General features: G+C 49.8%; 9 protein-coding genes across 9 annotated transcripts; 7 read left to right on the forward strand and 2 right to left on the reverse strand.

Moving 5' to 3' along the window:
• Nucleotides 1–491: 491 nt before the first annotated feature.
• Nucleotides 492–1855, forward strand: FIESC28_01494 (uncharacterized protein; the record flags this gene model as incomplete). Its single annotated transcript, XM_031155644.1, has 2 exons — nt 492–1290; nt 1347–1855. 2 exons carry the CDS (start codon nt 492–494, stop codon nt 1853–1855), a joined length of 1308 nt encoding a protein of 435 aa, XP_031020122.1.
• A 1706-nt stretch (nt 1856–3561) lies between these two features.
• On the forward strand, nt 3562–6113 carry FIESC28_01495 (uncharacterized protein; the record flags this gene model as incomplete). Its single annotated transcript, XM_031155645.1, has 6 exons — nt 3562–3668; nt 3731–3842; nt 3905–3960; nt 4072–4556; nt 4611–5515; nt 5568–6113. 6 exons carry the CDS (start codon nt 3562–3564, stop codon nt 6111–6113), a joined length of 2211 nt encoding a protein of 736 aa, XP_031020123.1.
• Nucleotides 6114–9144: 3031 nt separating this feature from the next.
• FIESC28_01496 (uncharacterized protein) lies at nt 9145–11646 on the forward strand (the record flags this gene model as incomplete). Its single annotated transcript, XM_031155646.1, has 1 exon — nt 9145–11646. The coding sequence occupies one exon, from the start codon at nt 9145–9147 to the stop codon at nt 11644–11646; it is 2502 nt and encodes an 833-aa protein (XP_031020124.1).
• A 539-nt stretch (nt 11647–12185) lies between these two features.
• On the forward strand, nt 12186–13157 carry FIESC28_01497 (uncharacterized protein; the record flags this gene model as incomplete). The annotated part of the gene is made up of 1 exon (XM_031155647.1): nt 12186–13157. One exon carries the CDS (start codon nt 12186–12188, stop codon nt 13155–13157), a length of 972 nt encoding a protein of 323 aa, XP_031020125.1.
• A 1889-nt stretch (nt 13158–15046) lies between these two features.
• On the forward strand, nt 15047–17003 carry FIESC28_01498 (uncharacterized protein; the record flags this gene model as incomplete). Its single annotated transcript, XM_031155648.1, has 5 exons — nt 15047–15276; nt 15370–15531; nt 15582–15735; nt 15787–16015; nt 16069–17003. The coding sequence occupies 5 exons, from the start codon at nt 15047–15049 to the stop codon at nt 17001–17003; spliced, it is 1710 nt and encodes a 569-aa protein (XP_031020126.1).
• Nucleotides 17004–17962: 959 nt separating this feature from the next.
• FIESC28_01499 (uncharacterized protein) lies at nt 17963–18493 on the reverse strand (the record flags this gene model as incomplete). Its single annotated transcript, XM_031155649.1, has 1 exon — nt 17963–18493. One exon carries the CDS (start codon nt 18491–18493, stop codon nt 17963–17965), a length of 531 nt encoding a protein of 176 aa, XP_031020127.1.
• A 251-nt stretch (nt 18494–18744) lies between these two features.
• On the reverse strand, nt 18745–19671 carry FIESC28_01500 (uncharacterized protein; the record flags this gene model as incomplete). The annotated part of the gene is made up of 1 exon (XM_031155650.1): nt 18745–19671. One exon carries the CDS (start codon nt 19669–19671, stop codon nt 18745–18747), a length of 927 nt encoding a protein of 308 aa, XP_031020128.1.
• Nucleotides 19672–20875: 1204 nt separating this feature from the next.
• Nucleotides 20876–21861, forward strand: FIESC28_01501 (uncharacterized protein; the record flags this gene model as incomplete). The annotated part of the gene is made up of 4 exons (XM_031155651.1): nt 20876–21041; nt 21094–21327; nt 21387–21692; nt 21740–21861. The coding sequence occupies 4 exons, from the start codon at nt 20876–20878 to the stop codon at nt 21859–21861; spliced, it is 828 nt and encodes a 275-aa protein (XP_031020129.1).
• Nucleotides 21862–22086: 225 nt separating this feature from the next.
• On the forward strand, nt 22087–25017 carry FIESC28_01502 (uncharacterized protein; the record flags this gene model as incomplete). Its single annotated transcript, XM_031155652.1, has 5 exons — nt 22087–22139; nt 22292–22427; nt 22570–23536; nt 23588–24258; nt 24316–25017. The coding sequence occupies 5 exons, from the start codon at nt 22087–22089 to the stop codon at nt 25015–25017; spliced, it is 2529 nt and encodes an 842-aa protein (XP_031020130.1).
• Between the last annotated feature and the right edge of the window lie 9 nt (nt 25018–25026).

The following is a 25026-nucleotide window of genomic DNA, read 5'->3' on the forward strand; positions in this document are numbered from 1 at the left end:
TGACCTCAGTCTGACTTGGTCAATGCGGGACTGGATTGTAGACACCTTCAAGACCGACATCGCAAACAAGTTCACTCCATACAGCTCAATTGACCTCAATCACAGAATAATATCGTGACATTCCAAAAATGAAGTTATCGCGACTTCACAATCCTCAAGATAACAAACTCTTCAACTTTCCCCTCACTTTTGCTCACGTGATCGGATATCCTCTTCTCCACACCCGGACTCCGGATCTCATGGCCGGAATTCCAGGTGAGGCACCGGAAAATGAGTTTTGGTGAGAGCCGTCCGGAATACGGTGGCCACCGAGACCGGTCTCGTCTCCAAGCGGCGGTGATAAAAGGCCGTATGGACATGAACAATTCGTCTTGATTCTGGAGGTTATTATTCCATCTCAATTATACTTGTCTCTTTGCAGGTCAATTGGCAGACTCAGACTCAATTCCTTTTCCACTATACTCCAAGTCTACCAATAGTATCTCTTCACAATGGCCTCTCAGTCATATCTCATCGTGGGAGGAGGCGTCTTTGGTGTCTCCACGGCCTACACTCTCATCCAAAAGTACCCCAATGCCTCCATCACAATCGTGGACAGGGACCCTTACGATGGAGACAACCGTGTAGCTGCTTCTTGGGACTGGAACAAGGTCGTCCGTGCTGACTACGATGATCTCCTCTACTGCCGTCTCGCTCTCGAGGCCCAGGACATCTTCGAGTCCGACCCTCTCTGGATGCCTCATTTCCACAAGGCGGGTGTCTTTTGGGTGTGCCGCAGCGACTACGCCCAGGACGTCATCAACAACTACAAGAAGCTGGGTCGCGAGCACGACATCCAGGTTTACACAATTGAGGAGGCTAAGAAGCTGTACGGTGGTCTTTACGAGGAGGCCAACTACGACGGCGCCAAGGAGGTGCTCGTCAACAGAAACAGTGGCTGGGGTGCTGCAGGCGACTCCCTGCGTGCAGTGACCCGCGAGGCTATGAAGCTCGGCGTCAAGTACGTCGTGGCCGATGTCGCTACTCTGCAGATTGAGAACGGCCGAGCCACGGGTATCCAGACCTCCAAGGGCGAGATCATCTCGGCCGATACCGTGATCCTCTCCACTGGAGCCTACACAGCCAAGCTTCTAGAATACAGCGCCGCGCGCCACAACCTGCCTGATCTGCAATCCGGTGATCGCATCACAGCTGCTGGTATCACCACCGGCATGGTCACTCTCGACGACGAATCATACGGCAGGATGAAGCACATGCCTGTCGGATTCCAGGGTTACACCTACAAGCACAGTGAGTACCCTCCATTCATGCAAGTCATTGAAGCAAATTGCTAACGTCAGCGACAGAGTCTCCCTTTATTGGCAGTCTGCCACCCACCAAGGATCGCGAGATCAAGTGGTGGGGTAAGAACATCTTCAGCAACACCCGTCAAGTGCTGCCAGGACGCTACGTCTCTGCGCCACCGGACGAGAAGGACTACGCGCAGTGGAAGGTGCCCAACGCTCTCAAAGAGGACATTGACACGCAGAACCGTCTGTTCTTTGGAAGCAAGGGAGCCCACTGGAAGTACGAGCACCACCGCATTTGCTGGGATGCCTTCACGTCGAGTGGAGACTTTATCATCTCCCCGCACGCAGGGGCGCAGGGTTTGTATGTTGCGACATGCGGCTCATTCCACGGGTACAAGTTCTTCCCCGTGCTGGGCAAGTACGTGGTGCAGATGCTCGAGGACAAGCTGGAGCCTGAGCTCAAGGAGAAGTGGGCTTGGGACCGCGAGCGTCCCGATGGAGCCTTCAACTGCGAGTTCCCCAACTCGGAGTTGAGAGACCTGCTCGACCCTGCTGCCAGGCTGTAAGCTAAGCAAGCCAAGGCGAGATGAGTCAAAATAGAGTATAGTATGTCATTTAGAAGCATGTACGAAAGCATTCGGAAGATGCCAGAGCAAAGAAAGAACGCATGGAATGAAGCATGGAAGGAACAAATGATGCATGGCAGTAAACTGTTGGAGGAAGGTCTCATCCTCTGAGGGGAATGCGGCTGCGGGGGAGTCGACAAGGAACCTCTGCCAGGGATTAAAGGGCAGCTTATGATTGGGCGTCTTAGCATAATGAAGAACCATAATGAACGAATTGAACATTTCTCTTTAATTATTACGGTCCCTTACCTCACCTCACATGAGATTTGCCAACTTTTTGGAGATTTCGGGGCTGCAGCCATGATCGCCTTTTGCCAAGATTAGAAGCAAAGATTAACGCCCAAAAGCCAAGCCAAGAATCTCCGTCTCCGTCTGCAGCGTTGCGTTGTCGGAGTAAGACCAAACCTTAGTTACGTAGTTTATCTCACTGTTCTCCCCGTTCCATTCCCTCCTACCCTTGTATTCTCCTCATCTCCACTCTTATCTCAGCACCCTTGCTTGCTGTGCTTAGTAGATCACAGCAGGCATTCTCTCATCTTTTTCTCCACATCCGTTATCTCTACCCGATGGATCTCCGGTGATCGGGGGCGAAAATGGACGGGAACGAGTAAAGGTGTGATCTCGGTGAAGAGATATGGACCTGGTTTATTTCTGGAAGGTTTAATGGAAGGCGTGTGGGTGTGGTGGAACGGGTCTGAATTGGAGAAAAATGCTGTAATGTGATGCGATATGATGTACCAGATAAGGAGCGCCCGAAAAAATAAAACTTCTAGATGGAGCATCCTGATAGAGATTCATTGAAGATAGGTAATTCTACGGTGAAAAAAAGATTTATTATGTGGTGGTTTTGGTCATGAGTCAATGGCAGCGGCAGCAAGCGAAACGTTTTGTTGTCAGCTGGTAACTGGGTAGAGGTAGTTGGGGGAGCGACAAACAAAGCGCCTCGTTTTGTCGCTGTTGCTCTCGACGTTTCAGCACTTGCCGTTGCATCCAGGGACTGTTTGCACTGCAGGTGAATTGTCAAATACTGTAATGTTATGCTATGCAATGCAATGCCGTGTACGGAACGGATGGAAAGGCATTTCGTCCTTCTCTCTGGCTTCTCTTTGGTGGGCCTCGTTTCTTTGGGGGGAGCAGGAGCTGATCAATTGGACACCATCAATCCACGCCCCCTTGGCCTTAGTTCTTAGCTCTTGGCCCTCCCTTGTCGCTTGTCCCTTGACCCTTGTTCTCTCTCTGTAAGCTGTTACTGTACGATACCCAAGTACGGCAATGCACATTAGCACACTCACCAATTGTCTTAGTTCGCAGACCTAACTCACCTAAAAACGCAGCGAACGGACTGGATTAGAGCGACTGCACAGTACTAAAACCCCGCGTTATCATTTTCAGCAAGGACCAGTAGGCAGTGCGGGGTTTGTCAGTTCTTAGTTCTCGTCCTCCCCAGTGCTCTCTTCACTGTATCCGTATCCTTCCAGCCTGTACAAGTCCAGTCTGAAGCCATAAAGTATTTAGTGGAAGCGGGCCCCTTTTGTTTGTGAACAAGGTTCACCAGTTTATCATTCCAACGCCTCTCGACTTTTTTTCTTTTTTGACCGTTGACATTTCATTCTTCTCTCATCATTACCTCCTCCCCATCTCACAAAATGTCAAGGTCATCAATGTCTCCCGCTGAGGAGAACAACACAACCAGCAATCCTACCACAAGCACCCGTGGCCGACGACGATCGCATCACGCATGTTTGACTTGCAGGTAAAAACAAAAACGAGTCTCTCAATGTTTGTCTCAATACTGACACATTCTCCCCGTTTCAGGCGCAAAAAGACTCGTTGCCCAGGCGAGAAACCGCAATGCTCGAGCTGTGTTCGCCTCAAGCAGTCGTGCTCTTATCCCCCAGCTATTAGACCCTCTCAGAGCGGCCCTTCGGTACGTTGTGCATGCTTTGCACACGACTAAAATGCATCCATCTTAACACGGAATTACTATAGGAGGAGAGATTGGCGCATTTGGAAGAGAAGCTTGACTTTTTACTCAACGGCAACTTGTAAGTTTATTCTGACTCTGTTCCTTTGTTGTCTCCTCTGTTTTCTTTTTTGGGGGACATATACTTTTTTTAGTGAGGGGACACCCGCTAACAACGCCCTGTAATTTTTAGGTCTACGTCACAACAGCAAAAACCTCTACCAAACGTACCGAACCCCCAGAACAACCAGCAACAACAACAACTCGAATCCCCTCAAGAAACAACAGATACATCCGAAAAGTCCTACTCTGGTGTTCGAAACACCCGCGAGCCCAGCTACCCTACGAGCCATCCCTCGGTCAAGTCCGAATCCGAAAACTCTTCGCTGCGGCCCAGCGTATCCGACATCGCAGTTGGGGTTGCACTCTACTTTGAGTACTGCCACCGACAGCCAATATGGTGCTTCGAGAGGGAAGAGGTCAGCGACTTTGCTGCCATGCACGATGAGTTAGCTTGCAGTATTCTCGCCCTCACTCTGCGCTTTTCCGAGAATGCCGACCAGGCCAAGTTGTACGCCAACAATGCAAAGAGCCTTGTCATGCTGCGTATCGCCAACGGTACTGTGGATCTTGCGACGCTTGAGAGTCTTTGTTTGCTATCTTACTCGTCATTTATTGGTACGTCATTATTTATTCCCCAGTCTATCGCGCATCAATTCTAACGCTTGGCAGATGGTAATGTGCATCTCGGTCAATTCCACCTCGGTCTGGCCCATCAATTATGTCGATCCGCAATGCTCGACGTCGAGTCCGTCTACGGCATTGAAGACCCCCAGACAGAGCGCAAGAAGCGGTTATTCTGGAGTCTGCAAATGCTTGAGCAATCCTACGGTCGCCAAGAAGGTCTTTTGAGTGTCCCAACAGAGATTTGGCGACCTGCCTACTCTACAACAAGAGGTCCCCCACCCGAGCATGACCCTCGAGCTCCCACACTACCTCGAGATGACCTCGGCTGCCAACACCAGAACGAACCTGGTATCTGGAACACCAGCGTGCATCTCGGTTGGGTTTGGAGTCAAGTCAGAAAATATGTTTCCGATTGCGCGCACAATAACATTAAGGAGCCCTGGCGACATGACTCCATGTACGCAAAGGTCCTTGCCGACTTTATGGAGACGGAGAACAGAATACCCATGTGCCATCGCTACGACACAGTCAAGTTCTACGAGCGCAAAGTTGAAGATTTAAAGATGCAGCGCGATTACTGGGCGCCCTGGCTCAAGGAGCAATTCACATATCACGTCATTCCTACCGTCCTCAACCATCCTTTCCTTTACATCGTCGGAGCACAGCACAACCCCAACCTCGCCATCCCCAACACCTTCTGGAGACGCTCTTCTGAACTCGCTCTTCTACATTCGACATGGATCGTTCGAATGATCGACATGGTCGTTGACAAGCAAGTGCCCCTTGCCGATCCCTTCTTCGGACATGTCGCTGCCATTGCGGCGACGGTGCACCTGTACTACTGCTGCGCGGCGGCGGCCAGGCTAAAGCACAAGTCCAACGCCGACTTTGCCAAGTGTAGGCGGTTCCTCAAGAACTTTTTGCCTACCTCGGCAGCTTGCAGAGCATTGGTATGTTCCCTTGGCTCTATTTTTTACGATCGACAGCTAACAAATTCTTCAGGACCGCAACCTGGACAAGATGACTCGCATTGCTGCTGGTACATCTGACAGCATGGAGGTAGATGACTGGATGCCCTCCAAAATCTACCTTAGCGTTCCCCTCATGTGGAAGATCCTCCAGTTCAACACATTCGCAGACTCGCACGAGCTGCCCACTGCTGGACTCCTCAATCAATCACTCGTGCCCAACTCGATGCACGAGGGCGACAACGAGAACGTCACCTTGGAAATCATCGTCGCTAGCGCGCCGGAGATAACTATCAACACGGCTGACGGTGGCCAAGAGGCCCCAACTCTATCGTACAAGGCCCCGCTGTCGTCGTCGCAGGGTCCAGACTCTGCGCGCGATACGGTTTACGACGAGATCCCCGTCGACGACAGCCTAACGCTGTGCACGACGCCTTGGCTCTACGCGGATTCGTCGCAGTTTGTTAATATTGCGGACATGGGCTGCGATGACCCGCAGCCTCCCATGAGCGAGAGCAGCAGAGGGCCCGCTTGGTGGGAAGGCGAAAACTTTAGTAATATCATGTTTAATCACTTTTAGGAGTAGTGGAATTGTTTGGGGGTTGTAATGTTTGAGCAAAAGGAAAGGCACGGGTTAAGGAATATTAGTGGATCTGGATCACTACTGTACAGGCTTAGACAAAGATTCTCGTGGTTTATTTTATTGTTAGGCGTTACAAAAAAGAAAAGATGACCAGGAACACACTGGGATTCATTCCTCCGCATTACTTCTCCCGCTATTCCATGCATAAAGAAACTTGGAATGTCCTGTTTAGTTACAAGATGCATGTCATGGGTCTTCTCTCCAAATATCCACTGTAAGATACAGTACATTACAGTACAGTGGCTTATGGACACTCAAGCAGGGCGAAGAGATAGTCGCTCTGACAATATTCTCCATATTCCAACTCCACCATGACAACAACGCGCATCTTGGTACAACTCCAAGAGAAGAGAGTCATGATTGCGGAGCATCGTCTCCTCCCCCGGAAAACGGGAAACGGAAAACAAGCGTTATGGGCACAATTGGCCCTTGCTCTCCGATGACCGTCTCGATTTGGAGTGGGATGGGGGAGGGAAGACCGGGGTAGCCGAAACCGGGGGAGGAGTACTTGGTCTTGGTTTAGGTAAAAGAAAATAATAGTGAGGCGCTTAGGCTGCACTGGGGCTGGGTTTAGAAGATTTCCTGGGGTAAAGAAAGAAGAAAGAGTGTACTGTACTGTAACACTGGTAATACGGCATCTGCTACAGTGGAATATGCGGGGAAGCGAAGAAACGAGAAAGTGATTCCGGGGATGGAGAGATGGAGATTGACGCTAGACATGCACAATGTGTCCATCCCTAGCCCAGGTGAGTTGTTGTTGTGTTATGTGTTATGGACGGGAATTTCACTGTGCAGTGCCTCAATTAGAGCAGTAGACTACACTACAGCAGGAGGGTATCTGTAACTCCAGGGCGCTTGGACTGGACTGCCCCGGAGAATGGAGACGATGGAACCAAAAATTCCCCTCCCCCAACTTGAGACTTACGCATCTTGGGATTATTATGTGTCATGGCAAACTCGGACCAAGCGGAGGCGGAGACCAGTTCATGTTCCCCCATCTGGGGTAAAACGAAGCTATTCAGGAATCTATGTGTCAAGAAAATGTTTACTTTTCCGGGGAAGTCGGGGTAGTGATCTGAGGACCGACGCATTGACGCTACCCAAGGTCAAGCAAGACGGGGGTCAAGGTGAGGAGGAGGAAAAGGCGGGGGTGGTATCCATGGCTGACAAGACAAGATTCGACTTGGCGATTTTAGGCGGTTGGCTTGCAACAAGGCGGGTCAGCTGGACTGTCTAGATTTTTTAACGAGTACGCGGATACTGATTCAATCAACCTCTGTGCCTGTGCCTCACACTGTCTTATCTTGGCACCATCAATTAAGCTGTTCACCTCGTCCGGTGAGACCCTGCCATCTCATCTTTTGTGTTCTGTTCCTGGGCCTCCCCTCACCGCTCCACTTGTTATGAATCAACTACCCAAGCAGCCAAGACAAAACAGTCTGCCTGCATTCACATTGCAGTAGGGTGTCACTACACGGCGTAGGTACAGTAGTAGAGAGCCCATGTGAAGCCATTCACGATGCCCTTTTGAGCAATTCGCACAGCTGGGAGCTGTTCTAGACGTTACTCGGCTGCAGGCTCGGCCGAGCACTAAAAAGTTTATGAATTGGCGAATTGGGATGTGACTCTTGGCACCATGTTATGTTATATGCAATCAATTGAGGGGTCTAATTGACGGTCCCAAGCTGACGATGGGATTCTGATTCCGCGGGAAGACATTGTGATGGAATCGTACGGCAACTCGAGAACCGAAGAGATCAACCACCAACTTTAAAACTAATTTTACCAATCTGGGGACCGAAATTGAGTTTTTTGGCCGATCACTTGCCCGTTGGTGAAGGCAAAGGTTATGTCCCGTAAAGCCGGTTAATTTCCCGCCCGGACATCAGTTGGCTGCCACACTTTTTGGGGGGCTAATCTTTTTGACAAGGAGACCCCGATGCAAAAGGGTTGCCGAAAAGACAACGCATATCGGATTGACAGCAGAATCAGCATGTCAATTAACGGTCAGTCACAATCCAATACGATAACGAAACACATTCCCTACCAAAGTCAATTGGTGGTGGCGCTTCCGGGGGTCATTCATCCCCTCCCAGCCTCAGGGTAAGGGAAACGAAAAGAGTCTAAATTTTGAAGGTATCGTGAAATGTGACTCTGCCGCAAAAGGTCCCATGACCAGAAACTTACGGTGTTTTTGAAATGAGGCTTGCAAGGGTTTCAAAAGATACCGTGGCCCTTGCTGTCGTGTCCAGCTGATTTGTCTTTGCTGTACGGATACACTGTCCCCAACCGAGCGTCTTGCACTAGAATAGAAGCATTGGGCGCTTCGCTGCATAGCGATAGCGGCCGTTTGCATTTTGCTTGCACCTGTCTGTTTTCTATCTCGCTACGACATCTCCGAAGCCGCGTGTATAATCATCACTCGCTACGTTATCACGCGTGTCCTATCGTCTCGGCACGGACTCGTCTGGTGGAACTTGAGTCGTCGTCGGCACTTGAAGCCCGGTCGATAACTCAAATTCTAGATTTTGGATCTGCCCAGCGTTATCTCCCCGCATAAAGCATACCTTGCCTTGCTTGTCTCGCAAACGCCCCATTATCAACACACCCTCCCGGCGGCCACACTTCTCAACTCCCGATCACGTGAGCGCTTCCGCAACCGGAGGCTCTCATGTTAGTTGCCTTATCGTAACCATGACATAGGACGGAGATAGTTTGATGTGTTGATCTTGGTGGGCAAGACGGTGCGGTACGGCTACGGCGTGCGGAGGAGAATGCGGAGTCGTAGATGCGGCGATGCGCTCATGGAACAAGATATAACGAGACTAGAACCTTTGCCAATAGAAGCCATTGTGTTTGAAACCCATCTCTCATCTCTCATCTGTCTCTTCAATTGCATTGTTCGCCTCTCTACTACCACTCTGAGAACCCCCTTCATCATCAACACAGAGACGACACAGACACAGCAATGGCACCCTCACCGCGGGTTCTCATCATCGGCGCTGGCATCGTCGGCGTCAACGTCGCTGATGAGCTGGTTCAGAGAGGATGGACCGACATCACGGTCCTCGAGCAGGGCCCTCTAGCCATGCCTGGTGGCTCAACCTCTCACGCTCCCGGTCTGGTCTTCCAGACGAACACATCAAAGACTCTCACCAAGATGGCCACTTACACAGTCGAGAAGCTCCTCTCACTAGGCTCCTTCAACCAAGTCGGTGGTTTGGAGATTGCCACTACTCCTGCACGACTGGAGGAGCTCAAGAGGAAACGGGGTTATGCTTACTCTTGGGGCGTCGAGGCCAACCTTGTCAGCCCTGAGAAGTGTCTCGAAATTTACCCCTTGTTGGACAAGTCCAAGGTCCTTGGTGGACTTCACATTCCTACCGATGGTCTAGCTCTCGCTCGCGATGCGCAAGCGAAGCTTATTGAGCGCACACGAGCTGCTGGTGTCAAGTACCACGAGCACACAGTGGTCCGATCCATTGACCACCACGACGGTCACGTTTCATCCGTCAACACCAACAACGGCAACTACACAGCCGACATCGTCATCTCATGCGCTGGTCTTTGGGGTGTCGAGGTTGGAGCCATGGTTGGCCTCCCCATTCCTCTCACACCCATGGCTCACCAGTACGTCCACACAACATCAGTCCCTAGCCAGAAGGGCAAGAACGAAGAGCCCAACGGCGCTCAACTCCCTATTCTCCGACACCAAGATCAGGATCTTTACTACCGCGAGCACGGCGACCACTACGGTATTGGATACTACGGCCATCGTCCCATGCCCGTTGTCGCAGCCTCGCTGGGCGAGACACCCAAGGACATCGACTACAAGAACATGCCTTCCAGCTTAAAGTTCACACCCAAGGACTTTGAGCCTGGCTGGAAGCTGTCACAGGAGATTCTTCCTGCTCTCCGCGAGACCAAGGTCGACCACGGTTTCAACGGTATCATGTCTTTCACCCCCGACGGTGGCCCTCTCGTCGGCCAGGCCCCCAACTTCGATAACTTCTACGTCGCCGAGGCTGTCTGGGTGACACAATCTGCTGGTGTCGGTCGCGCTATGGCCGAGCTACTTACCACCGGCACAGCTAACATCGATCTTTCCGAGTGCGAGCTGTCTCGATTCGAGCAGGTTCAGCTCTCACCTGCCTACGTCGTCGAGACCGCTTCCACCCAATTCAACGAGGTCTACGACATCCTCCACCCTCTTCAGCCCAAGGAGTCTCCCCGAAACCTCCGCGTCAGCCCCTTCCACCAGCGTCACCAAGAACTCGGCGCCTTCTTCCTCGAGGCTGGAGGCTGGGAACGTCCTCACTACTTCGAGTCCAACGAGAAGCTTCTCAAGGATCTGCCCGAGGCTTGGAAGCCTGTTGAGCGCGATGCCTGGTCATCCAGGTTCTACTCTCCTGTGACTGCTGTCGAGGCCTGGAAGACACGAACTGGTGTTGCCATGTACGACCAGACTCCTATTCGACGATTGGAGATTGCTGGTCCTGGTGCTGCTGAACTTCTTCAGCGATTGACTACTGGTAACGTTGCTGGTGAGGTTGGCAAGGTCACATTCACACTTCTCCTCGACAACCACGGTGGTATCCGAAGTGACATCTTCGTCGCTAGACTAGGCGAGGATCTCTTCCACCTCGGTGTCAACGGCCCTGTCGATCTCCACTACTTCACCCGCGAGGCCAAGGTCCAGACAAAGGCCAGCCCCCACCGAGCCGTCCAGGTTCGCGACATCACTGGTGGTCTTGCCAGCGTTGGTGTCTGGGGTCCTTTGGCCAACGATCTCATGAAGCTCGTCAGCAGGGAGAACTTCTCCGACCGAGCTTTCCCTTACCTCACCACCAAGAAGCTCGAGATCGCTGGCATCCCTGTGATCGCTACTCGCTTCTCTTACATTGGCGAGGAGGGTTACGAGATCTACACAACTGCCGACAACGGTCTCCGACTGTGGGATGCCTTGTGGCAGGCCGGTCTTCCCTACGGTGTCATCGCCGCTGGTCGCAGCGCCTTCAACGCTCTCCGTATCGAGAAGGGTTTCCGATCATGGGGCTCCGACGTGACCCAGGAGTACGACCCTTACGAGGCTGGTCTCGAGTTCGCTCTCCAACCTGGCAAGGACGGTTACGTTGGTTACAACGCCCTCAAGGGCCGCTCAAGCGAGAAGGTCTCTCGTCGCATCCGCGGTCTCATCATCGACGATGGCAAGTCCGTCGTCCTTGGCAAGGAGCCTGTCTTCGTCAAGGGTCGCGCAGTCGGCTACGTGACAAGTTCAGCCTTCGGCTACAGCATCGGCAAGCCCATCGCCTACACATACCTCCCCAAGGAGGTCCTCGAGGGCGACAAGGTCGAGATTGAGTACTTTGGCAAGCGTATCAAGGCTACCGTGACATCTCTTCCCTTCTACCAGCCCGAAAAGAGCGCGTACGGCCAGAACGCTTCTTCCAACTTCTCTGCTCGTCTGTAGATTATGACCACTTTACGATTTCCTTTTTTTATCATGTATCAGGATGTTTATCTGCGATTGGGAAAGAAGCTGGGTATTCCTGTGGCAATGCCATTGAGTTGGGAAAAGTCTTGTGTAAGACAGCTCACTTTGCATAACGAGCGATGATGTTTAATAGATGTTAATGAACCACATTTCAAAGTTATATGTCTGTCCACTTTCTCCGATCATATGTGATCTTGTCAACTACTGTACTAACTTTCTTTCAATTTCTTTGCTATTCTGCTCTGAGTGTTCAATGTCTCCATCAATCAGGATATACGGATATATCTAGCATCTGGGACAAACAACTTGGGTGGAATCTGGATCCGCAACAGAAGATTCGTCACATTGTGGAGCAAATAACGTTTGACAAGATGGCGAAATTTCATGACATAGTCGGTTTCTATCCGTTTTTTCCGAATCTTCTGTTTCTATCAAGCAAAACACCAGTTCCCAAGTCTGTGAGAATACACACAACACCAACGACACCCAGCCCTGTTACATCGACGATATCAAAAATGGCGGCCATCGGTACTATGCGAGCCTTTGTCACAGATGGCCAGGGCAGCGGATCAATTGAAAACATTCCACGACCAGTCCCAGACCAAGGTGAAATCCTTGTCAAGGTGCACTCTGTGGCCTTGAACCCGGCAGACTGGAAAGTTGTCGAAGGGACAGTCCTGAACTCAGCACCGTCAGGCCTCATCGTAGGTTTCGACTTTGCCGGAACTGTTGAAGAGTCCAACAGCACACAATGGAAGAAGGGCCAACGAGTCGGTGGTTGGGTTCACGGCGTAACTTACCCAAACATTGGCTCCTTTGCCGAGTTTGTCGCCATCGAAGAATCTCTTGTCTTTGCAATCCCGGATAATACTAGCTTCCAGCAAGCATCGACTATCTCACTTGCTTTTGCAACTGCTGCACAGGCAGTATGGCAACACTTGAACTTCCCGGAGCCTGACTGGCCTAAGCTCAACCAGGTTGACTTTTTAGTCTACGGTGCTTCGACGAGTGTTGGCTTGTATGCTGTTCAACTTGGAAAGCTTAGCGGCGCTCGAGTCATTGCGGTAGCTTCGACCAAGAACCATGATTTCCTCAAGAAACTAGGAGCAGATGTCACTATTGACTATCGGGATGAAGATTGGGTTGATCAAGTCAGAGATATAACCGGTGGTGAACTGCCATACGCCCTCGACTGTATTGCAGACGGAGAGTCAGCAAAGAACACTGCCCGAGCCCTGATGACCAAAGATGGAGCTCGTCTTATTTCCTTGTCTTTTGTCGATAAGTCTTCAGTCCATGCTGTCAACCCACATGTCAAGGTTGAAGCCATGATTGCCTTGACCGTCTTTGGCAGAGCCCTCCCAGAAGCATTCGGCACGTTCGACAATGCTGGCGGTGAAACCTTAGAGGATCAACCTTTGGGAGAAGTGGTTGAAGATGGTTACCAAGATGTTGGAGAATGGAGATTTTCAACCAAACCCAGTTAGAGAGGTGGGAAGTTTGGATGATACGCTTGAAGCTTTTCGACTTAGCAAGGAAGGCAAGCTTTCAGCTGAGAAGGCAGTTCTGAATGTGGTGCAGGAGGAATGAAGCATGAATCACGTGAATAGATAGACTGGCTTGATCGCTGATCACTCAAATAAGCATTAATTTAAGCTAAAATGTTGTTGACATGAACAGGATATGCATTAAAGGTCGATCGCGACGTTGATTCCGCAGTCACGGAATATGAGCGAATGGCATTAGTGCCATAACTGATAAGGAGGATACTGCGCCTAGATAAGCCCGTATCTGTTAGTGCCCCATCTCTTATCAACGGGTCTCTGCTCGCTTAGACTACGTCATTTTCGATGGTCGATTGTCTGACCGTTGATCAGGATGCACACGCGACACAGAGGAGGTTGGTCATCTAATGCAAGCCAAACCCATCAACGGCGTATGCTTGCGTCATATTGTGGTTCGAGAGTCATGTCAAAATGGAATTATGGACATGTCATTTGAAGAAACAAGGCGTTAGTTATCTCGAGGGAAAAGCGATCACAGCGACGATTGTTCGATGGCAGTGAAAAACTCGTCTGGCTACAGGGCTTGTTACAGTGGGGATTGCAGCGGCACTCCCCTAAGAATCCATCGCATCGTGTCAAGAGCAAATGCAGGATCAGAAGGCTAATTGACTTAAACTTTGACCTGTCGAATTGAAGGCGGCAAAGGCTGCTGAGACGTTGTCATTCAATTAACAGCTTCCTAATTGATCCCAAGTCAACATGCCGAGGTCTTGTTGAACCTGGTCGCAATGCCAAGTCGTGATCGCAGCGCCAAGCTGTCAACGCCTCTTGTTCCCGCTGCCAAGAGATCAAATACGGCTTTAGTTGGGAAATATCCCGACGACGTTCAACTTCATCCCATACCATGTACTGTATCAATCTGTTGATGTATCTGGATCGCATCATTTTACCTTCTTAATCTGATCTGCACTTTTGTCGCTCTGACAAAACTCTATTGATGATTGCATCCAGCAAGCGTCTCGGTCCTACCACAAATATCTCCCCATTCGTATCAGTGCATCCCAGATAAACAAATCCTTCTACAGTACCAACTACGAAACGCCCAATCATACTGACTGTCTCATCGTACGTTAGCAAGGGATCGGCGGTTGATAAGACGGACCGGCTAGCTCGGCTCCGCGACAGAGGTGGAAAGCACCAATGAACCAGGCGAGTCGCAATGTCACTGTGGAAATCAAGAAATCAAGGATTCTGGGGTAAATGAATCTATGACAAATAGATTGCTCAAGACATTCACTTACCCCAGATTGCATCGTATCCTTCGACTGCAGATGTTATCGTTGTACAAACTGTCATTGTTTCAGTGTAATTTCACTCGATTGCGTCTGGAAGAACAGAATTGAACTGGAACACTATTCTTCGGAGCCGAAGAATTAAACATGACGTAGAATAGAGAAGAGACTAAAGAAATACCTCAGCTATTGGCTCAGCTTGAAAACGTCTGTCAACGATAAGAAGCACGCGGGCGGGCTGACAGCTCTCCCCCCTCAATAATTTGCCCCAGCTGAGCAAAAGTGCCGCTTTATCCGTGAGATTAAGAGGTTGCCCGAAACGATCACCAACAACAATTGAAACCAACGCCGCAAATGACAATCCCCTAACGTTACGTATCTCTCCCACATCCCCATCCCCTTCCTTCTAAACCACCTTCCGCTTTTCATTTAGGCTCCCCTGTAAGCCCATCTCCGTTGCTCTTGCCACGTGTTTTCCGTAGTCTATATATAAACCGCCGAGTGATCCGCGCGTCCCTTTTTTCCTTCACAACATCTCATCACAAGCTTAGATAATCTCTTCCTTGTGTGCTGCAAACCATGGCTTCAGAAATTAATCCCAAGTCAGAAGCCTACGATGGCGGATCCCCACGATATGACGAGAAGCACGGCACCACGGAGCCTATCGAGGCACCCAAGAAATCATGGGCTCTGCGTAATGGTCTCACCCCCGAGTCTTTCAAGCCCCACGAGGATCATGGCAAGGGCACCGTTGAGCTTGCGCGGGACATGAAGCCTCGTCATCTTAACATGATTGCGATTGGTGGCAGGTTAGTTTCCCGTTTTCTGTCGTCATGGTGTAACGCCGTCTTATTACCGTGATGACGCACCCATTTCGATGTAATTTGCTGACATGGTTGCAGTATTGGTGCGGGTTTCTTCGTTGGTAGTGGTGCTGCGCTACAGACTGGTGGACCTGGATCACTGACCATTGGTTTCTTGATCATGGGTGTCATGATTTTCAATGTCGTCTACGCGCTTGGTGAACTCGCTGTCATGTACCCCGTTTCCGGTGGTTTCTATACGTGAGTGATCCAATCATACTTTTTCCCTGACAATACTAATAACTCATCAGCTATGCCAATCGTTTCGTGGATCCCTCTTGGGGTTTCGCCATGGGTTGGAATTATGTCATGCAATGGGCTTTTGTTCTTCCTCTCGAGTTGACGGTTTGTGGTACTGTCATCCAGTACTGGGCACCAGATACCAGTGTGGCTATCTGGGTCAGCGTAAGTCACCATCTTGCTACTCATCTCTGAACAATCACTCACCAATTATAGGTCTTCCTTGCCGTTATCATTCTCGTGAATATCTTCGGAACTCTTGGATATGCAGAGGAAGAATTCTGGGCAGCCCTGCTCAAACTCTCCGCCACCGTTATCTTCATGATCATCGCTGTTGTGCTTGTTTGTGGAGGTGGTCCATCCGATGGTCTCTACAACGAGTACTGGGGCGCCCGTCTTTGGCATAACCCTGGCGCTTTTCAACATGGTTTCCGTGGTTTCTGCGGTAAGTCTTGAGCATTCATATCCCTCTCGTTGTTCAGTATCTAATATCAACAGGTGTCTTCGTCACGGCTGCTTTCTCCTTCAGTGGAACCGAACTTGTCGGTCTGGCCGCCGCCGAAGCTCAGAACCCCGCTAAAGCCCTTCCCGGTGCCATCAAGCAAGTCTTTTGGCGAATCACCCTCTTCTACGTCGTCGGTCTCCTTCTTGTTGGATTTTTGGTCAGCTCTACCGATGAAAGACTGCTTAACTCTGGAAACAACGACCCAAGCGCATCTCCCTTTGTTATCGCCGCTTCTAACGCTAAACTTCACGGCTTCGACTCCTTCATGAACGTCATTATCCTGGTTTCCGTCCTGTCTATTGGTGTATCTTGTGTCTATGGTGGTAGCCGAACGCTAGTTGCCTTGTCGCAGCAGGGATACGCTCCCAAGTTCTTTTCCTTCATCGATAAGTCGGGCCGACCTCTTCCCGCGGTTGTATCTATCATCGCAATTGGTGCCCTTGGATACATTAGTGTCAACGGCGAGGGAAACACTGTTTTCGTCTGGTTGCAGGCTCTGTCCGGTCTGGCTGCCTTGTTCACTTGGGGCTCCATTTGCCTTTGCCATATCCGTTTCCGACAAGCCTGGAAATACCACGGCCACACTCTCGACGAAATCCCCTTCAAGCACGTTTTTGGTGTTTATGGATCTTGGGTCGGACTTATCCTCATTGTCATCGTTCTCATTGCACAATTCTACACCGCCATGACCAACATCGATGGATCTCTTGGTACTGCTGAGGGCTTCTTCCAGTCCTACCTGGCCATGCCTGTTGTGATTCTGTTCTACATCATCGGATACATCTGGAAGAGAGAGGGTTGGAGGAAGGTCAGTGAGATCGATCTGGATACTGGTCGTCGTGAGCATGATTGGGATACCATCAATGCTTACCGTGAGAAGCTTGCCAACGGTCCTGCCTGGAAGCGTGTCATGCATCACCTGTTCTAAGTAGCATATATGCCATGTGAGCTGGTGCCTCACATTGAGCCTCCGTCAATACAAGAAGCTTTGCGTTATAAATTGTCTGTGTGTCGCCAATGTGTGCGAAGTGATGTCTGCATGGAACCTACACAGACCTACCCATAGAGGCGCAAATCGATTCGCGTATATGTTCCGAGAGAGAAGTTGGCGTATTGGTTCTTGCCTGAAGACTATTATTGCGAATAAAACCCACAATTAATGAAGATAGATAGGTCTCTGGTGGGTTGGAAATCTGTAGTGGATGAAGACCTAGGTAACCATTGAGAATTGTGTTTAAATGCCAAACCCCCTGTAGACCAGCATTTTGCATAACTATGTTTCCGAGGGTGGCCGTATCGACGGTGCAAGCTTTCCTAACACCCACTGCTTTGCTTCTGTAAAACTTCAGGAGAAATGCCAAGTAGCGTATTACGTAGGATGTTCACGGGTCAAGGCAGATTGTTTCTGACCAATATCGGGATATGCAATGCATATCACGGCACTATTTGCAGTATCATAATGTGTTACGTGACCCCCGTGCTAACCACAAACATTGCAGGAGCCTTCTGTATCAATTAGCACAATCAACGGTCGAGGCCTGCCTTGTACATATCAGACAGAGAACAACCACATGCCTCGACGTTATTACCTTTTCTCCCTTGTAATCAGTGCTTTTCAGAACAGCCTAGGCGAAATTGTCTCTAGAAAGCTGGACTTGAAGTCGTTATGTTTTCTGTGGCTGAAGGCTTTCGGCACCGGAATCCCCTTGAGAGGGTTCTTTGAAATTGCTCGCATAGTTTGTTATTGCTCCAATCGACTGGTAACACATATGGATGGCGACGTCGTCTGATAAGAAGCTTTCAATATGGTATTTAACTAAGGAAAAGCCGAGCGGAATAGTATCGTAATCGGCGATATCGTACATTGGACCGAAAGAATGGTGTCTGCTAAACACCATAGACTTTAACTTTCGGTTCCCTTCCACTCGTTCCTTTCATCCTCTCGTCGGCATAATAGAGTGCCCAGTCCTTCAACCCATTGAGTTCAATTTGCGGTACCCACCCTTGCTTTTGCATGGTACGTATAGCGTCTATAGCCCATGTAACACAGCTCTGTTGCGGATGTGTATTCTTGACTGGCAGAGGAACTCTTTCAAAGACCTTTTTCAGGTCAGCACCCGAGACACCATCTGGAATTTGTCCAATAACGATACGTCCAAGGAGCTTAGCGCTAAGGTCAGGATTGACGTTTGGTTTATGTCGCATCCACCAGCCCATGGTAGGATTGTTCATGCGAAACGTGACAGGGTCGATATCAGATGCATCGGTGGCTTCGAAGGCATGGCAGTCTCGTCCGCTGCTTGGCTGGGGCGTAATGATAATGCCCCAGTGATAAGCCTCATGGCCAAAAATTCGCCGGGAGTTCCCACGGGAGAAATTAACCCGATCGTATAAAGCCAGAGCAACTAGTTGCACCATGGTGAAAGGCTAGGACAAAATGTCTATGAGCATTGTAATCTCTTTTTGTTGTCTCACCACTTACCGATTCGAGTGACAATTAAAATTGAGAAAGTTGTCTATGTCAGGACAATAGAGGAAGTAGACTCAAGTGAAGACAATTAACGGACTTGCAACTACGGTGACTTCTTACTCTTTATAAACTTGATAGTCGAGGACGAGGGAAGGCATGATGGCTACATTGCTGTATATCCCCCAAGTGGCCATCTTGCCTACAGGACCAAAGACCACAAGTCTGTTTGCTGACGACCTGCTCTTTCACCCAGCCAAGTTGCCGAGGGATCAGAACCTGGACGTTCGTAGTTGACTCCATCGCGGTACGATGTAGCCGGGGTGCCCGGCTCCGGCAATCTCCTCCATAGAATTCGTTCTGCCGCAAGCTCTGTTTCGTAAGAGGGGAGAGCGAGACGGAGGTACTTCTCCCAATCTTCTTCTGGGAAATTCAAATAGCTGTAGTGCGCTTTGGTGAACTCCCAATATTCGGGATACCATCCCGAATATGCCCAGTCAAGTATCACAGCAACACGCCCATGCCTCACAAGAATGTTTCTTGGGTTTAAATCTGCGTGGGTAAAGTGTGTCTGATAGCGACTTGTGTGCACTTTAGCCACCTCTTGACCAAGGAATTCTGCAACGTCTTCCATGCGTAAATGACCCCGTGTCAATGAAAGGAACTCGGTATGGTTCATAGGGCCGAAATATCGAGCTCCGATCCGGCCGTCAAAACTCGGATTTGAAAAAGCGGACGAAACTGTGTTTTGTGCTGGGGGTTGGAGCTCGCGAAGACAAGAAATATGCGTTTTGATATCGGCGAAGATGGCATCTCTTTCGCCTGTTGACAAGTGATCCCAGGCGCTCTCTAGTGGCTCGCCCTTAACATACTCCATCTCGATAAAGATACAGCCAGTCTCTTTTTCAGTGTGAATAGCGTGAATCCTAGGAATTGGAATGCGGGTATGCTGAGCCACAAATTGCATGGCCTCCACCTCTGGAGGGTCGCATGGTCCCTTGATGACGCGATGCCAGCTTACTCTTACTGTAGAATCACCAAGAGGACGAAAGAGCAAATTGCCGAGCCAGAGTCTCAGCCGTAATGGCAACAGTCGCAATGGCAACAGGGTCCCGATTGCTTGACCCATGAGTGTAGGAATTTGAGTTGACCGAGATGGTCTAAGAAACGATGGGTTTACGGAAAGTTTTTATTGCTCAAGTGGCGTGACGTGCCGTCTTCTGATTGGTCATGATATATCCCCAAGTCGTAATGCGGGTCATACGCGTCCCTTACGCGTCTCACCCCTCCTCGCGCTTTTCTGGGCAAGACCAGCAAAAGACCAGCGCTTTCAGAAGGACTATTTCCAGAGATTGCCGGTTTTCTCTCGTCAGGCTGAGCACTGTCGACTTCGGCGCATGTAGATAATGTGCTCCTACATTTGATTGACTACGATTTGTGGGCATCTTCAGATGTGTCACCGTTAAGTCCTAAACTGTACTCGTACTCCAACACGCCCATGACATTATATACGCTCGAGAGTAAACGAGGAATGTATCTTTGATGAGTGGCATTACCTTCTTCAGATATGAGTTCGGCGTCGTATGTCCTATATCGTAACGAGAATCGACGTACATCAAGTGGCTCAAAGGGGAGAAACTGAGATTTGAAACTGGGTGAATTCCTTGGCCAGAATGATAATATGTCGTCACCTTCGATAAGTACCAGGTCTAGTATGTATGGTGAACGATTCAAAGTCGAAGACTATTTCCCGCCGTGCACTAAAGAATTGTACCATACACTGGTTAGGTCAGTCTACTCAGTCGCCAGCTGTGTCTTACCGCAGCCCCCAAAGCCAACCAGCGCAAACCTTGTCAGTCTTCTAGGGGTATCACTTTCAAGCACTGCAGTTATTTGTTTCACGCACCGTGGCCGTAAGGAGAATGGTGTGTTGCAGCAGCAAGTGATACGACGGTAAAACAGGACGAGTTTAGTTCATCAGATGCTCGGACCGAGGATGACCTCTGCTAAACCCCTGAGTCTGGGATGCTGACACCGAGGCATTCGGATAGAGCTGAATCAGTACTGTGTTCAAGTAAATATATGTCATGCTACACAAGAAGCTAAGCAATAAGCACTAACTCGAGGACCTTTGAGAGATCCTTGAACGGAAACTTTTGAGAAAGGTCGGACACATACCTTGAGAGCCGGACACATAAGCACTCAGCCCAGTGGAGACCGAATGCAAGAGAATGAGTGTCATCATGCTCAACAGTGTCGTAGTATAAGATAACCACGATGTGAGTCTCTCCTTCTCTGTCACTCAAACTTGACATCTTCACTCACTTACAATTATGCCTTCAGACGACTTCGAATATCCCTGGGAGATCAAGAGCGAGGTAGAGCGCCTCCAGAAGCAATATGCTTGGATCCAGAAATGTATCGACAACAAACTAGTCTTTGCACCTGTGCCACTGGACACAGAGGGCCTTAAAGTTCTCGATGTGGGATGCGCTGACGGTAAGTCAAATCAACCCACACCCCGGATCCATTACTGAGGCAGCATTTTTAGGAACTCTCCTTCGAGACTTGAAAAAGCAAGTCGCCCCATCTGCCCGGCTCGTCGGTGTAGATGTTGTTGATGCATTCTTGCCCCCTTCTGAAGAAGGGCTGCGATATGAGCTCTATGATCTTTGTGAAGAAGCAAGAGGAAAGCTCACCGGGGCTTTTGATCTTACGCACGTGAGATTTGTCCTTCCTGGAGCTGCCAAAGTGGGATATCAGAAAGCAGTTGATCATCTTGCTGGTGAGTGCTGGTCTACTGGGTCTGATTTACGACAGTTATACTGACGGTGAACACCAAAGCTACGCTTGCACCTGGAGGTTGGTTGCAAGTACATGAGATGGATTTTGATCTACAGGATAAGCCGAGCGTCGGTCCAGCTTTGAAAGACGTCTGTAAGCTCTTTTCTGGCGTGTTCAAAGCCATGGGCATGACTTACGACCTTGTTGGAGAGCTCCCTGGTGCTTTCAAGGCGGCTGGACTTGAGAATAACTCGACCGAAATTGTTGAGCTTCCGATGGGTAAGCTTCTAGGTGACGAGGAAGCTATCGAAATGTCCTTGCAACCTTTTCTTCTTACAATCCCCAGCTTAATCGAGGGCGCTAAAGGTCAGTTTATATATGTCGATTGAACTATTCACCGCTAACAGAACCAGGTCTCAAAGCTGATGTCCCCGAGTCGGTGCTTAAGAATTTGCCAGAGAGATTTGAGAAGGAGATCCGGGAGCAGGGCGGCGTTTTCTACACGAAGGTTATTATGGGTCAGAAGCCAGTCTAAGCTTGTATCATTGTATCTGAACTGGTGTATACTGGAACAGACCTTCTTTCTTGTCCATAACCTCGGTAGTCAGCCTCTTGAGAAGCATTGGTCGGAGCAACATTAGCACATGCGCGCATTATGATAAATGTTCCTTATAAATCTCGCCGTAAGAAGTTACTAAATCCATCGATGTCACCTGAAGTATCCGCACGAATAAGCATAACCCTCAACAATTCGATCATCATGAATGCCAAGCCTGTCAGGCTGAGAGTCGCCCTGCGATTCCCCGCAAACAGGTTCGCCAATATGAGGGGATGCTCTAGCGGCCCGAAATGCCGACGGCTAAAACGACCAGGATATCGTAAGCGATCCAGAATTTTGGAACCTTTATATACCTGGCAGTTTCTGACAGATAGTTCTTGTGATTGTTTGCTAAACATACTGAAAGAATGGCTGAGAAAGATTTTGTTGATGTTAAAGCTCTTTTGAGCGAGCTCACGCTGGGTGAGAAGGTGGACCTTCTTGCTGGGCAGGGCTCATTTCGCATGACGGGGCTTGATAAGCATGGGATTCCGGCTCTCATTGTAGGTTTATGAGATGAGTCGGTGAGAGGCAAAGCTGACAGAGCAGACTTCAGATGGACCCCATGGAATTAGAGGGAAACGATCATTCAAACGCGTAAGCGACCCAGGAATGATCATGACCAGCGAATTAACAAGCTCCTAGATGCCGAGTCCCATGATGCCATCGGCTACAGGAATGGGCGCGACCTTCAACACAGAGCTCATTCACAAAATTGGCAGTCTTCTAGGCGAGGAAGCAAAGCACCGCGGTGTCCACGTCTTGCTAGCACCCACACTTTGTCTCCAGCGCTCACCTCTTATCGGACGTGGCTTTGAGGCCTTCGGTGAAGATCCTTTTCTCAGCGGTACTTTGGGTGCGCATTACATCAACGGTGTGCAAGAGCATGGCGTTGGAACTAGTGTTAAGCACTATGCGGCTCACGATCAATCTGATAACAGTATCGAGGATAACGTGGTCATGACGGAGAGAACGCTTCGAGAGGTGCACATGCTGCCTTTCCAACTTGCACTCCGAGGCTCAGATCCTTGGACGATCATGACTTCATACAACAAGATCAACGGCATTCACGTCAGCGAGGATCCTTTACTGATGAAGGAGATTCTTCGCGAGGAGTGGGGATACAAAGGCCTTGTTATGAGTGATTGGTTCGGCACTTATAGCACATCAGAAGCTATCAACGCTGGCTTAGATCTCGAGATGCCTGGACCAACAGACTGGAGAGGAAAGTGCCTCAGCATCGCCGTCAACACACGAAAGGTCACCCAAGCGACGGTCGACCAGTCAGTCGAGAACGTTTTGAACCTAATCAACAAGTGTAAAGCTGGAGAGGTGTCGGGGAAGCCTCCTCAATCCGACACACCCGAACAACGAGCCTTGATTCGACAGCTTGTTGCTGAGTCAGTCGTGCTTTTGAAGAATGACAAGGAAAGATTGCCTATCAAGAATCCCGAGAAGTTAAAGTATGGACTTATTGGAGATCATGTGAAGAACCCTTCTCTTTGTGGCGGTGGCAGTGCTGAGGTTGAGCCTTATTATGGTATCACTCCATACGAAGCCATCAAGGAGGTAGTCGGAGAAGAGAACATCACCTATACCCCAGGCTGCAACTGTAAGTTTAGATAACCTCATAGTCAGGATGAACCCGCTAACGGTGTCTTAGCCTTCCGATTCAGCCCAATCATCAAAGGTCACAGAACTCCAGATGACAAGACAGAAGGTTGGCACGTGGACATCTTCGCGGAGGATCCAGAAGAGAACAAAGACTCCAAAGCTATCGTCTCTGTTACCGCGGAGAAACAACTCGTCGATACCCCTGAAAGCTACCACTCGACCCTCCCCACAAAGTTCTACGTCAAGGCCAACTCAAAGTATACGATTCCAGAATCTGGAAGTCTCAAGTTCGGTTTCAGTACCTCCGGAAAGGGTAAGTTCTACATTGACGGCAAGGAGGTCATCGATCAATGGACGAGCCAGCTCCCCAAGACGGACTCGACACCTTGCTTCAACCGTGTTTGTATGGAGAAGTTCTACGAGGGGAACTTTGAAAAGGGACAGGTTCTTGATCTTCAGGTTGTCCAGGTCAATGAGAATGTGTCGGGCGGTGTTGGAACTGCGCAGACACTCGTGGGGCGTGTCGGTATTTTTGAGCTCTACGATGAGGATCAAGGTATCAAGGACGCTGTAGAGGTCGCGAAGAAGGTTGATGTGCCTATTGTCATCACGGGACTTTCTTCGGACTTTGAGTATGAGGGTAGTGACCGAAAGCACTTGAGATTGCCCGGTCGGGTGGACGAACTAATTGGCGCTGTCTTGGAAGCCAATCCCAATGCTGTGAGTTAATAATCCATCTAGTAGTGACCAGGGCTGTATGACTGACACATATTTTAGATCATCATTACCCAATCTGGACTTCCAATCGAGATGCCTTGGGTGTCACAGGCTTCTACCCTTCTACATGCCTGGTTCGGTGGCCAAGAATGTGGTCACGGAATGTCTGATGTTCTTTTCGGCAAGGTTAACCCGTCTGGGCGACTATCTTTGACATTCCCCAAGTCCATCAAGCATACACCAGCATATCTTACCTTCTCCAAGGCCGATTACGATATTGTGTACGGAGAAGGAGTCTTCATCGGTCACCGATACTACGAGATGGTCGACCGAGAGCCACTCTTCTACTTCGGCCACGGTCTCTCATACTCTACATTTACTTACTCGAACCTCAACGTACCCAAGGAATTTGAGTCTTCCGTCGACCATCAAATGCAAGTTAGTGTAGATGTGACGAACAAGGGTCAATACTCAGGACCAGAGGTTGTGCAGCTTTACATCCACCAAGCCGCTAGCACTCTTCAACGGCCGATCAGAGAACTCAAGGCATTCAACAAGGTGTACTTGGATGTCGATGAGACCAAGAAGGTGGATCTGACGCTTGATAAATACTCCGTATCCGTTTGGGATCAGGAGACACATAAGTGGAAGGCTGAGGCGGGAACATACACTGTTATCCTTGCTTCAAGCTCAAATCCCAAGGATGAGATTCAGCGGGCAGACTTTGTGCTTAATGAGACTTTCTACTGGAAGGGCCTGTAAGAAGTGAGT

This window comes from Fusarium coffeatum (genome assembly GCF_003316985.1).
Source record: "Fusarium coffeatum strain FIESC_28 chromosome Unknown BRIP53273_contig_39, whole genome shotgun sequence".
In the NCBI taxonomy this organism is placed as follows: domain Eukaryota; kingdom Fungi; phylum Ascomycota; class Sordariomycetes; order Hypocreales; family Nectriaceae; genus Fusarium; species Fusarium coffeatum.